Source organism: Lethenteron reissneri, chromosome 5, assembly GCF_015708825.2.
Source record: "Lethenteron reissneri isolate LAM-NWPU_2019-01 chromosome 5, ASM1570882v1, whole genome shotgun sequence".
NCBI classification, from domain to species: domain Eukaryota; kingdom Metazoa; phylum Chordata; class Hyperoartia; order Petromyzontiformes; family Petromyzontidae; genus Lethenteron; species Lethenteron reissneri.
Window position 1 is genome coordinate 5,400,024 of NC_083783.1, and position 13,045 is coordinate 5,413,068.

The following is a 13,045-nucleotide window of genomic DNA, read 5'->3' on the forward strand; positions in this document are numbered from 1 at the left end:
TCCCCCGCCCTCCTCCCCCGTCCCCCTCTCCCCACCCCCTCCCCGTCCCCCTCTCCCCACCCCCCCTCCCCCGCCCCCCTCCCCCACCCTCCTCCCCCACCCCCCTCCCCCACCCTCCTCCCCCACCCCCCTCCCCCGCCGCCAGCAAATCTCGTAGTGGCGTGCGAGGACTTCGGGTAGGGCTTGGCCTCTTGGGCCGGGCAATGTAATGATGATAACAACAATAACCTCTCTTTTATGAAGCGCCTTTCATATTGGAGTATCCCAAAGCTACACTGGCAAGTATAGGAAAAAATCTAAGCGAAATAAAAAGTTAACAACAATGACTGAACTCGAAATTGCAATAAAATGTAGAACTATGATAAGAAAAAATGTATAATATTAATTATAGAGTAATCTAATCGGACAACAATTTTTTTTATAAATGAAATTACAGGGCAATGTACCCGCTGGTGTTATTAAATCCTTTATATTAAGTTCGCTTGCTTGCTTGCTTGCGTGCTTGCTTGCTTGCTTACGACCGTGCAAATCTTTCGGTCGTTTTTTAACCCACTTCCCGTGATCCAATCGAGCTGACATTTTCCACACAGACTCGTTGTGCCAGACAATTAATGTTCGTGAAAAAAATTCCCAAAATTTTACACTTTTTAGGCAAAAAAAAATTATTTTACATATATTCAAATATAACTCATCCATGGCTTTGGCTGAACATCACAGTATAAGAGCCCAGAGCGTAACCCCTCCACAGGCCGTGGCGGAGTAGCGCAGTTGGTAGCGCCCTCGCTTCCCATGCCAAAGGTCGCGGGATCGATCCCCGCGTCCTCCACAGGCGAATATATTTTTAAATCCTTTATATTAAGTTCGCTGCCACGCATATAAAGGATTTATAGTGAAAAACTTTGTTTTTACGGGTTATACTTATATGTATTTATGTTGAACTTCTTTCGCACCGTACATAGCCAACCGTGCTAGCCGGAGGTGCGGGGGAAGGACCACATACTAAACACAAAAAGCTGTTCTAAACAAATTAGTTTTTCAATCTAAATTGTTTAAAGTGCACATCTCCGGTGGGTTCTTAATATCAGACGGAGGAGCGTTCCAGACGGCCGCAGAAGCGCGCCTGAAAGCGCGCGATGCGGTGGCCGTCTTTCGTTCGAAGGCCACACACGGAGTGGATCTTTGCTTTTTCTGTCTCCTCCCCACCCAAGCTCGCCTCTCGAACACGAGGACTCGCGACAGCACCGCGATGATGGAGACGCTCTCTTCGCACGAGGGCGGCGCGGCAACGCGCAACGGCAACGGCACCCTGCGCGTCGAGGAGCGTCAGGGTACGGGGAACCCAGACGCGTAGGGTCCATCGGGAGGGAGGCGTTAACCGAAAAGTTATCTTTACTTCCTTTGTTAGTCGTCATACGTGGTGCAATTCCGTACTCTTGCCCTTCCGTACAACGCAAGGCATGTCGCAGAGACGGGTATTGTTTGCCTGTACAGTACAGTAAAACCTTGGATTGCGAGCATAATTCGTTCCGGAAACGTGTTTGTAATCCAAAGCACTCGTATATCGAAGCGAATTTCCCCATGAGAAATAATGGAAACTCAGATGATTCGTTCCACAACCCAAAAACACTGTATTCATATAAAAACTATTATTACAAAATACCTTTTTATATTTGTTTTATTTAAATTTAAAGTAATCAAATGTATTAATTTAATTTAATCGTGGCTGGTGTGTGGGAGACGAGAGAGAGGAGAGGAGGAGGAGTGTTATTGTGTAGGACGACTTTCACTTGCAGTACAGTTACTAAAGAACAATCACTACACTTGGACACAAAATAAAAAAATGCTTTACGCACACACACGTGGTCACAACACTTTAGTAAACAGTATACGCTCGCACGGATGTTGACTATACGAGTGGGGCACGCCGACTGAGACCGAGCATGGGAGACGATTACCCACAATCCCGCAGCGAGAGAGAGAGAGAGAAGAACCATCGGCTCAGTTGTGATCACGTGACGCTCGGCAGACAAAGCGTATACTGTACGTACTACAGTACTCGTATTGCAAGACCTCGCTCGTTTATCAAATTAATATTTATTAAAAAATTTGCCCGTCTTACAAAACATTCGCAAACCAAGTTACTCGCAAGGTTTTACTGTACGTCGACTCAGCCTCGGATGAGTACCTGGTGCGGTGCTGTAAACATCGTCCACCGGGCGTGGTGTTGCCAACCCACCCCCCCTCGTGTGCCGTGCCGGCCTTCATAGGTGCTGCTCGCCAACAGCACTTGCCCCAACAGTCTGTTGAGGCTACACGGGGGATCTTTGTCTTGATTACCACTTCTTCTACCTATTCTCGTCTGACAGTCACCGTGTAAAGTTTTGAGACGTTTGCTGACATTGCAATAATCCTTTTCCTCACCCTCCGTTTTCTCTCTCCACCTGCATCACCAACATCGCTATCGCCACCATCGCCACCTCCACCAGGCTGGAATGCGTGGTGGGTGGCATTGCCCGTTGCCTTGGCATTGACAACTCTCGTCTCGGTGCTGGTGATCTACACGTGTGTGAAGAACAGGAGAAGCAGGTGTGTGCTTTGCGGTTGCGCCCGCTGTCTCGATCGACACAGCTTTACTAATAGGGTTTTCCCCCTTTTTTCTGGCAACAAAAACGGACACCTTTTGCAAGGAATCATGCTTACATTAACCACAATACTTGCAGTCAAATGCAAAGAAAAAACAATACTCTGATAATTTATGCATTGTCTTTGAAACTGATTGGTCCACACCAGAGACAGCTTTCTTTAGAGCCTAGTCTCATGTGGCCTTTTGGCGTCATCTGGTCGAACACCATATGAGGCTAGGCTCTAAAGAAAGCTGTCTCTGGTGTGGACCAATCAGTTTCAAAGACAATGCATAAATTATCAGAGTATTGTTTTTTGTTTGCATTTGACTGCAAGTATTGTGGTTAACGTAAGCATGATTCCAAAAGGTGTCAGTTTTTGTTGCCATAAAAAAGGGGAAAAACCCTATTAGTATATTTTGGTACTGGCAAAAAAGGTCCCATGATGCCACAGCTTTCTCAAAGTCCCCGTTCGCTCGAGACTTCCGTTGATCGGCGTTGATGCGATTGTCACCTCTGTCTGTCGCAGACGCAAGGCGGCGGAGGGAGCTGCGAGCACGCAACTTGGGCGCAGAGCGGGTGAGCGTCGCGCGTCGCGGGGCAGCAGCACGTGCGTCTGCGCGGGAAAAATTCCAATGTGGCACTGCGCTTCTATGCCGTGTGATTTTTAACCTTGGGTCGGATCTTGGGAGCGCTGCGCGTCTGCCGTGTGGCGGCTGTGGGACCTGGCGGAGGGTAGGAATGCGTTGACTACTTCTACTCTCCCACGTCTACGCCGCCTGCTGCGTTGACGAAGGCTGGCGGCGTCGGTGGTGAGGGGAGGGGGGGGGTGCTGGGGGGAGGTGTCCCCTCCAGCGGTGGATTGACACCAGGGCTGCTACGTGTACACGCGCAGTCTGCAATTACAGCGCGTAATACATTTTGAAATACATTTTGCATGACGCACGGGCGCGTGTTGTTATGCGTGCGTGTGTAACTTCTGTGTTTGCGCATGTAAACGTGGAGGAAACAATGCGTACACACACACAAGGAACTTGATAGGTTTAGTGCGAGCGGGCTTTTGCATGCCGATTCGTTTTTGCACGGACCCAGTGCGTGAGTTTTCCCCACAGACTCTCCGCATCTTCTGCAGGGAGATTAACAAAAGGTGCGACACCCCCCCCAACTCCAAACTCGCTCGACTGTAAAGTGATCTGGGCACATAAGGCTTGGGGTCGGAGTTCACGTTTGGTCTAAACACGTAACGGTCGTAGTGCAGCGGTGTCTTCCAACACTCTTCTTGGTTCAAAGTGTTTGGAACGGCGTAACGCAAAACATCAACAGCAACCGACCTCTCATGAATGGCAGATTTGAAATAGGTTCTTAAGCACGTGATGCAAATGCTGGACACTTCAATTTGTGACACCGCTAAAGGTATTGATTGTTTGGCTCTTGGTAAGGAAATTCGTCTCCAAAACCCCTGCCTTCCAGGGTCCATTGGAACCGGGGATTTAACCGTTGCTCACTCTTTCGTTGCCTATCTTAATAGGCTCCTCCTAAGAGGTTCTTTTTGAGAAAATATATGAAGGGAGTGACATGTGATGTGTGCGATAATATAATAACATCCTCAACGACGACGATGATTATTGTAATCGTGATGTTTTTAATGGAGCGCCTTCCTAAATGCCCCAGGGGCATCTACGAGCGATTCCACACACATCAAGCGACTTGCTTCTCATGCAAAACTTTCTAAAGGGCCACCCCCAGTGGCAGCTATCCCTGTGTGGCGCACGGAGACCTGGCAGCTGACTTGCAAGCGAGCGTCATGCTGCCCTTACGAGGGGGCGGGGGGGCGGGCAATGATTGCCACTCTGTCTAATCCTAATCGAGCAGATTTCTGGGTCATTTTTCAAATGCGAACAAATCCGGACTCGCCGCACGCCAACGGCCAGCTGAGAGACCTGATGACCTCTCAACCTAACAACCAGGGTATTGTTACGTAACGACCAGGGTATTGCTACGTAACGACCAGGGTAATGTTACGTTACGACCTGGGTATTGTTACATAACGAGCTGGGTATTGCTACGTAGCGACCAGGGTATCGTTACGTTACGACCAGGGTATTGTTACGTAGTGACCAGGGTATTGTTACGTAGCGACCAGGGTATTGTTACATAACGACCAGGGTATTGTTACGTAGCGACCAGGGTATTGTTACGTAGCGACCAGGGAATTGTTACGTAGCGACCAGGGTATTGTTACATAACGACCAGGGTATTGTTACGTAGCGACCAGGGTATTGTTACGTTACGACCTGGGTATTGTTACATAACGACCAGGGTATTGTTACGTAGTGACCAGGGTATTGTTACGTAGCGACCCGGGTATTGTTACGTAGCGACCAGGGTATTGTTATGTAGCGACTAGGGTATTGTTACGTAACGACCAGGGTATTGCTACGTAACGACCAGGGTATTGCTACGTAGCGACCAGGGTATTGCTACGTAGCGACCAGGGTATTGCTACGTAGCGACCAGGGTATTGCTACGTAACGACCAGGGTATTGTTACGTAACGACCAGGGTATTGCTACGTAACGACCAGGGTATTGCTACGTAACGACCAGGGTATTGCTACGTAGCGACCAGGGTATTGCTACGTAGCGACCAGGGTATTGCTACGTAACGACCAGGGTATTGCTACGTAGCGACCAGGGTATTGCTACGTAACGACCAGGGTATTGCTACGTAGCGACCAGGGTATTGCTACGTAGCGACCAGGGTATTGTTACGTAACGACCAGGGTCCGCCTTGTCGGAGTCGAACCGCGAATCTCTGCCAACGTGCGGCGAGCGCTCCACGGCCGGGCCTCGTCGCCGCCCCAAGACGTAGTCGGAGGGGGGTCTCGACAGCGCAGCGTCACTCGGGAAATGCTGCATGACTCCCCCCACCCCACCGCCACCTCTGACTCCCCCAACACCACGTGATGACTTCGTTGCCGTGACCACCCACGCAGGCTGCTGCCTGAGCCTCAAGAGGATCTTCCCGAGCCGCATCCCCGAGCCGGCCGACTCGCTCATCAACATCCGCTACCACCCGGACAAGCGGCAGTCGCACGACATCGGCGCCGTGCTCAGCAACATCGAGGGGGCTCGCCACCCGGGTGAGTCGGTGTGTGCGTGCGTGCGTGTGTGTGCGTGCGTGCGTGCGGGGAGCAGGAGTGCAGCATTTAGTACGTTGTGCTGCTACGAACCCGGCGACCCGAGTTCGACTCCCGCTCACGGCCAACACCAGTGACGATTATCTGAACCGGTCCTGGGCCTCCCCTAGGACGGCTCAAATGAGTACCTGGTGCGGGCAGCCGCGCTTGGTGCTGGCCACGCACCCCGTCGTGTGCCGTGCCGGCCTTCATTGGTGCTTGCTTGAAAGCCCCAAAAGTATGTAATGGCTTTACAAGGGCGTCTTTGTATATGTAAAGTGAACCTCCAGAAATTCTGATTATATTTATCGTCATTCTCCCTCTATTTTCACATCTCTACCCCGCATCGTCTCTCCTCCCAGACTACGCCGTACCGCTCATGACTCCAGGCCAGGTGGGGAAGGGCTCCACCTTCAAACCGGACGAGTCGGCCTGGCGGGACGACCCCCACCGCGCGGCCGTGGCTCAGCCTCAACCGCCGTTGCCGGCGGTGGCGGCGGCGACGACGCCGAGCCAGCACACGTACACGGAGCCCATCCCGAGCGGGCGGCCCGAGTACGCCATGCCCATCGTGCTCCAGAGGGCCGCCGCCTCCCCGGCCGTCCTCGCTCCGCCCGCCATCACCGGCAGCGTCGCGAGCTCTCTCGGCGCCAGCTACGACCGGCCCGGCCAACGCAAGGCGGCTCCCGGCGGACTCGGAGTTAAGAAGCCGCAGCTGCAGCAGCTGCGGCCCGGTGGTGTGCCGGCTGTGGCAGTTGAGGTGGGGCTGGGGTACAAGGCGCCGATTCCGGTGGACTTGAGCAAGCCGGAGGAGGACTCGGGTTACCGCACGCCCAGGGCGGCCCTGGCGCTCGCACCGGCGTTACCGGCGCCGGCAGGGATGACGACTGCTGCGGCGCCGCCACCGCCGTGCGACTACGATGCCCCGAGAGCGGACCGGCAGTTTGACGTTTGACGGCACACTAAGTGGCGGTGGCGGCAGCGGTGGTGGTGACCACTGGGGGGGGGGGTGCCCCCCCTACTGAGTTGTGTTGAGCGCAGATTCGTTCAGTTGTTGTTCGTTGTGGGGGGAGGGTGGAGACTGTTGCGTGGCTCCCGGTGACGGTACGTGGCATGCGACGGTGAAATTATTCGCGATTTTTTTTTTCCATTCGATGCTCGTGGCCTTGCTAAATGCGTCGGATCGTGCGTGTGATTAGCTCGCTCCGCTATGAGCCTGGCAAGTCGAGTTCAATTCCTGACCGTGGCTATATCTAAACTGGACCCCCCCCCCCTTCACCAAATGTCAACCTGCAACAGACCAGCTTAATGAAATTTGGTCAAACAATTCCCATGGCCACCAAAGCATGGGGGAAGGCCTTCATCCAGCAGTGGATGAACACATGTCTTGAGATGAACACTGTATGTTAATTGAAAGGAGCAAACGAAACTCTACAATTGGGACGGAGTTAACGAGAAACGATACGGTGAAAATGAGACCGAGAATCGCACTCCGATTTTGTGTTTCCATGTCGTACCTCTCGCCCGTTCTTCGGTACTCTGTCTCACTCCAGTTCCTGAAGAAGCTCCCGGTATGTGGAGCAAAAACGTCAGACAATGTCCCGCGGGACCGAATCGTTGCATGCCCCATTTTTTAACAGGGAGTGACCCGCACCTCCGATTTAGTACGGTTGGCGAACTTGCGCGTGCGAAAGAAGTTGGAAATGAGGAAGACTGCTGTTGGCGTACCACTATTGGCACAATGGTTGGGTCCATGGCAGGGAGGTTGTTTCTCCGTAGGACTACTTGCGTTGTGAGTGCAATTTCATAACTGCTTCCCTTCGGGAGTTTTTTTGTTTGTTCGTAAGATAAATATATTTTTTGAAAGATTTTTTTTTTCATTTGTTGCAGTTGGGGAAACATTAATCAAGGAGGAGGAATGGCAATCCCCGACCAAAAGGTTAATTTGCGTGACGTTTTTTCAGAATTTGTTTTCAAATTCTTCAACAAATGCCTTTTAATAGGCTCGGATCTCGTTCAAATATGATCCGCCCCCTCCATAGCTTAGAGGGAGTTCTTTTGCCAATATCTCCATTTATCAAGTTTTTCCAAGACACTAAACAAGCCTTTGTGGACAAATTGATAGGACCTTGCTTTGAAACATCCACTCTCTTCAGACTTATTTTCCATTGGCGTGCCATTCCTCCCGTAATATATATTTAGTTCGTAACATGAACCTCTTCAGGAGCCTGTGAAAATCAGTAACTAAACAGTTATTATCGCTTCGGTGTCCTTAAAGGTTAAATCGCCATCCTGACGATCGCTGTAGGACAGGAGTTGGTAACCAATTTCCTTAACCAGCGCGAAAAATAGGAGTTTAAAATATTGTTTTTTGGCGGGCGGCACTTTAACGTGCATCTTGGCGTTATCCAATAATTAATAACCGCAAACAATAAATCGCTTTCACCTTTGAACAGGTGACCTTTGAACAGGTGACCTTTGAACAGGTGACCTTTGAACAGGTGACCTCGTGAAGGTGTGCAGTAAATCAACAAACGGTAAAGGTGCCGCCCTGCAATTGGCTGCTCGGACCACTGCTGATGGACGGGCCTCCACGTGTTCGAACTCTGGAGGTTATTATGGCCTACTCTTCCACGTTGACTCGCTGTGTTGGAAGAGGTGGGCGTACCTGCCGATTGACTAACTACGGCTGAACCCATTTATACTGCTGCTGCTGAGTGGACGGGGGGGCGGGGCGGGTTCAAGAAACTTGCATCGTTGCTTCGACTTCCGTGCCAGGAAATGGAATCGAACCGGCGCCCTCTGGATTGCAGGCCGAGTGTGCTGCTGCGAACCGCTACTCCGCGGTAGTTCCACCGTGGTAAATGTCGAAACGTGGTTTTTTCCTGTGCTTTACGAGGATTATTAAGGAGTTCCAGCGAAGCTCTTAGAATCTGCTTTGGCGTGGGCCGTGTGTCACACAGGTTTTCAAGAGCAAGAGGCCTGCCGACAATGTGTTACTGTTGTCAGTTTATGCGATGTTTAAAAAAAAAATCACGATACCACTGCTAAAATGCTCTGTGATCTTGAGGTCGAGTACAGAACGACAGTCCGGTTTAAAGATAACTCCCTTATCGACAACGCGTCTTAAGGCAATTAAACGTCATAATGTTCAGATAGATCTTAGGTGGTTGGCAGGACCGCTCACTCGTAAGTCGAGTGACAAAGTCAAAATAAATCACCTGATAATGAATTACACAAGATAGTGGTGAAATGCTATGAACATTACTATTTTATATAATCATTAACATAAATATACTTACTCTTTGGTTCTTTCGGTGAAGTCACGTAGGTATAAAATATGATGAATCAGGACGTTTCGGGCGCAACACAAGCGTCCGTCATCGGGTGGGAAAGCATGGTCTGCTGCTGAGGCAGACTGTTTTAAAAGGTTTGAAATGGGTGTAGTCCAAGGGTCATAAAGAAGTGGCCGGGGCTATATATTCTTACCTCTGCCACTTCGGTTGAAGTGCACAATGTTGTGATGCCAGCCATATTGCATGGGTAACTTTCATGGTGGCCATGTTGCATGGGGGTTGTCGTTCTGGCAGTCGATTGGCTGGGGCAGTGGGGGGGGGGGGGGAGTCATGACGCAATCCCTAGCAACCACTGCCATCTCACGAAGACGCCCGGAATTTATTTTGACCTTTGACCCATTTATCTTCAAATCTTACTGTGACAGTCGCTGCCTGCCTGCACTTAAGACAAATTTTAAGACCATTTTGTGTACCCGGGGGGGCGGGAGCGGGGAAGGGGGGGGGAATGGGGGGGCTGGGTTATTGTGTCATTGACATAACGTCCACCCAGCCCTGACTACCACTACCTAGAGCGATGTGATACGGTTATAGTACCGCGATTCAACTGTGACATGCGTGTGTGGCCGCTTGCGGGACAGAACGCCTGCTTTGGGTTCTCACTTTAGCAGTGGCTGATCCACGTGCGGCTGGACTCTTTAAAGAAACGGTTATTTCGCGTACTTTGCGGGGAATCTTAATAGCACAATAAATAACGCCTCCTTCCCGTATCTCTCTTCCATAAAAAAATGTGGCATGAAAAAAAATAAGAATAGGTTTTACTCCTGCCAATAAAACAGATGTTAAGATGTTCAAACGCCAATGAGAAACCGTTAGCAAGGAATCGTGTCCGCAACCTATATTTTTATATTAAAAAAATTATGTCAAACTATCCTGACTCTTATTCTTGGTTCTTTCGGTAAAGTCACGTAGAAGGGAAATAATAAAATAATATCAATATAAAACAATAAAAATTCTCACGACGTTTCGACTGCAACACAAACAATCATCATCATCATCACGAAAGCTTTAAATCAAAATTTATCCTGACTCTGCTGATGGGAGTCCGGTCATCGTTAATCCATTAAGCCTGGCAGTTCAGGGACGTCTGGCAGTTCAGGGGAGCCTTGGGTTACAGCAAGCCTGATTTGCTGATGAAATAAATCGAATGTTCGAAACGTGTGCCACAGGTTTTGCTTTCACTGAACCAGTGCTCCTGATGGAATGCGTTCCCAGATGGCCCTGCGGCCGATGGGTTGTTTTACGCGGAGAGGCAAAATATGGGGAGGAGAGCGGCATTTATTCTGTTTGTCTTAAAGAATAGCGGAGTGTTCACCCGGCCTGCTTTTCAAAAAGCCAAGGCAGCTTTTATTAGCATTAACGTGCTTTTATATAAACGAGGATGTTATTTTAACAAATGTTGCGATTGTATGTTTTTTGTATGTACAAAACGAAATAAAGAGACAACTATGTGATAGTTTATATATATAACATAACGCTCGGTGGTCGTCCTGTGTGGAGTGTCGCAACGGCGTGCATGTGTAATGGGTTCCGGAGACACTTGTAGAGGTAACTTCTTTATTACAATCCAACAGTCCTCCAACAGTCCTGATACTCTGTTACAGCCTAGGTACACAGCCTAGGTACACAGCCTAGATACACTACTCTGGCTACGCTCTGGAACTCGCCCTCACAAGGACGTAGAGCCGGGAGTTCCAGAGTCCCACCACTGGCCCTCACAACGTCCCAGGGTCCTCACATGGCTGGTCTTGGGTCTTGGATCTTGAGCTACAACTGGCCTCGATCGTCCAGGGAGCTGCCCTTTTATGCCTCGTCCCCAACGAGGGGTGGGGTTGTGTGCGCCCCCAAATATCTCACAGAGCACACACAGCCCCCCCCCCCCCCCCGTTGGTGGCGCCAAGAGGCTTAACTGGCTGGGGTGCCTAGGGTCCCAGCGCCTGGCGCCAAGGGGCTTAAGCGTCTGGGTTGCCTAGGGTCCCAGAGCCCGGCGCCAAGGGGCTTAAGCGTCTGGGTTGCCTAGGGTCCCAGAGCCCCCAGCAACCCCTCCCCTCTTATGTCACTACACATGCACGTCTCGTCTTCATTTCTTCTGACCAGCGGCAGGGGCGCGGCAGGGAGGGAGGACCCTTGGCTGGAGCTCGCTTCTCCATCCCGTCAAATTCCCCGCCACGACCAACGTCAATGGGCGAGTGATGTTAGCGCGAGTTTGGTTCACGATCAGGGTTACATTCTCGCACCGTGAGAGGCGTTGGCGGCTTGGGGAGGTCTTCGTCCAGCAGTTGATGAATCGTAGCTGATGATGACAAATTTATTAACAGGTCCTGGAATTCTTCCCGCCTTCAACCCGCACTGCCCCACACAACAATAAAGCCTCCCTCCCGTATTTGTCTCTTCCGAATAACAAAAAAATATATCAAAGTATCCTGACTCTGCTGATCAGTCGTTCATCCTTAATCCATCAAGCCACCCGGAAAGGTCCCTTGCCTATGAACACCTCCGATTAACACGGTTGACTACGTACGGCGTGAAAGAAGTTCAACATACATACGAATCATATTCGGCATTAGACACGTGACAACGACCGCGTCGCCTACAATTCTCAACCCAGCGGCTCTGCTGCCTCCCGACTCTATCCGACTGGAGCCGTTGCTTGGTCCCAGAAGGTGTCGGGACACGAGCTTATGATTGTGACAATTGCTACTCTTTATTAGTGTAAAACAAGGCAGTGTATTATATACACTGGTGACGTGGGGGTTATTATGGGGAGGCCTTCAATAGGGCGGGGAACGCGGTGCCAGGAGGGTTCAGGGCGCCACGGTAGCTAGGAGATGTTAACTACCTCGCCTGGTATACAGGAGGTCGTGGATTCGATCCCGACCCTGACTGTAATGTTTGAAGTTTGCTCTCCCCATGGTCGCGTGGAATTTTTCTCGGGGTCCTACGGGGTTTCCCACCACGTTTAGAAACACGCGTTAACAGCATTTGGCTGCTATACATTTCCACACGATAAGCAACTTTGTTGAGCTATCCATTTGTGACCAGTTCTGCTTCTGAAAAACAGCTGTATAGCTCAGTGGGGGTGGGGGGGCCTTAGCTGGTCACATTTTAAACTAAACACATTCCTGCGGAGGGAGCTGGTAGGAACGTTGGGTTGCTCGGTTAATGGCCAGGGTCAACGGCGGCGTGGTGTATTCCGCAAATATGCCCGACTGTGAGGGCGGGCACAAGCCGGCGTGAGTAGGTTAAACGTTGAGTTTTATAAGGGCACCACGGGGTGACCAGCCCCTCCCCATCCAGCCTCCCCCCCCACCCAGCCTCTCTCCACCCAGCCCGACCCCTCCCATTTTTGGATGCACGACGCACGGACGGACACAAAAATCCCCTGTGGGCTAGTGGAACCAGGTGGTTCCTACCAGTAAAATGTTTCGTTAAGAACCACACTGGGGTCGTACCGTTACGCCGCGCAATTGCACAACGCTCGCCACGAGGTGGCGCTACTTGACCCTGATCCCGAAGGCTGCCGAATGGTGGAACGTCGCACGTGCCAATTTAAAGCCCCTCTCAGTGGGAGGGGTGACGTCGCCACGGCAAGTTGTGCCAGGCTAGGTGCACTTTGTGGCCACGTGAAGTGTCGAAGGCTCGCTGGCAGGAGGTGCCATGGGTTGCGTAAACGAAATAAACGCCCAATTTGAAACCCGCATATCGCAAGCTCCTACTGGCTTTGGCATTGCTCCTCGAAGACACCGGTGTAGCCATCAAGTCACTCACCAACTCACTCACCAACTCACTCACTCACCAACTCACTCATCAACTCACTCACCAACTCACTCACTCACCAACTCACTCACCCACTCACTCACCAACTCACTCACCACCGGTGTACCCATCAACTCA

The 13,045-nt window shown here is 51.0% G+C and overlaps 1 protein-coding gene across 3 annotated transcripts in view; it reads left to right on the forward strand.

The window, feature by feature from the left end:
* The window catches only part of LOC133351399 (discoidin, CUB and LCCL domain-containing protein 2-like), a 52,199-nt gene extending 41,573 nt beyond the window's left edge, over positions 1–10,626 (forward strand). For all 3 annotated transcript variants that reach the window (XM_061566569.1, XM_061566578.1, XM_061566587.1), the window contains 5 exons: positions 1,209–1,328; positions 2,487–2,586; positions 3,151–3,200; positions 5,616–5,762; positions 6,161–10,626. In XM_061566569.1, coding sequence (XP_061422553.1) covers positions 1,209–1,328; positions 2,487–2,586; positions 3,151–3,200; positions 5,616–5,762; positions 6,161–6,753 — 1,010 coding nt within the window. In that variant the 3' untranslated portion in view covers positions 6,754–10,626. The remainder of the gene's footprint in view (positions 1–1,208; positions 1,329–2,486; positions 2,587–3,150; positions 3,201–5,615; positions 5,763–6,160) is intronic.
* Positions 10,627–13,045: the final 2,419 nt, after the last annotated feature.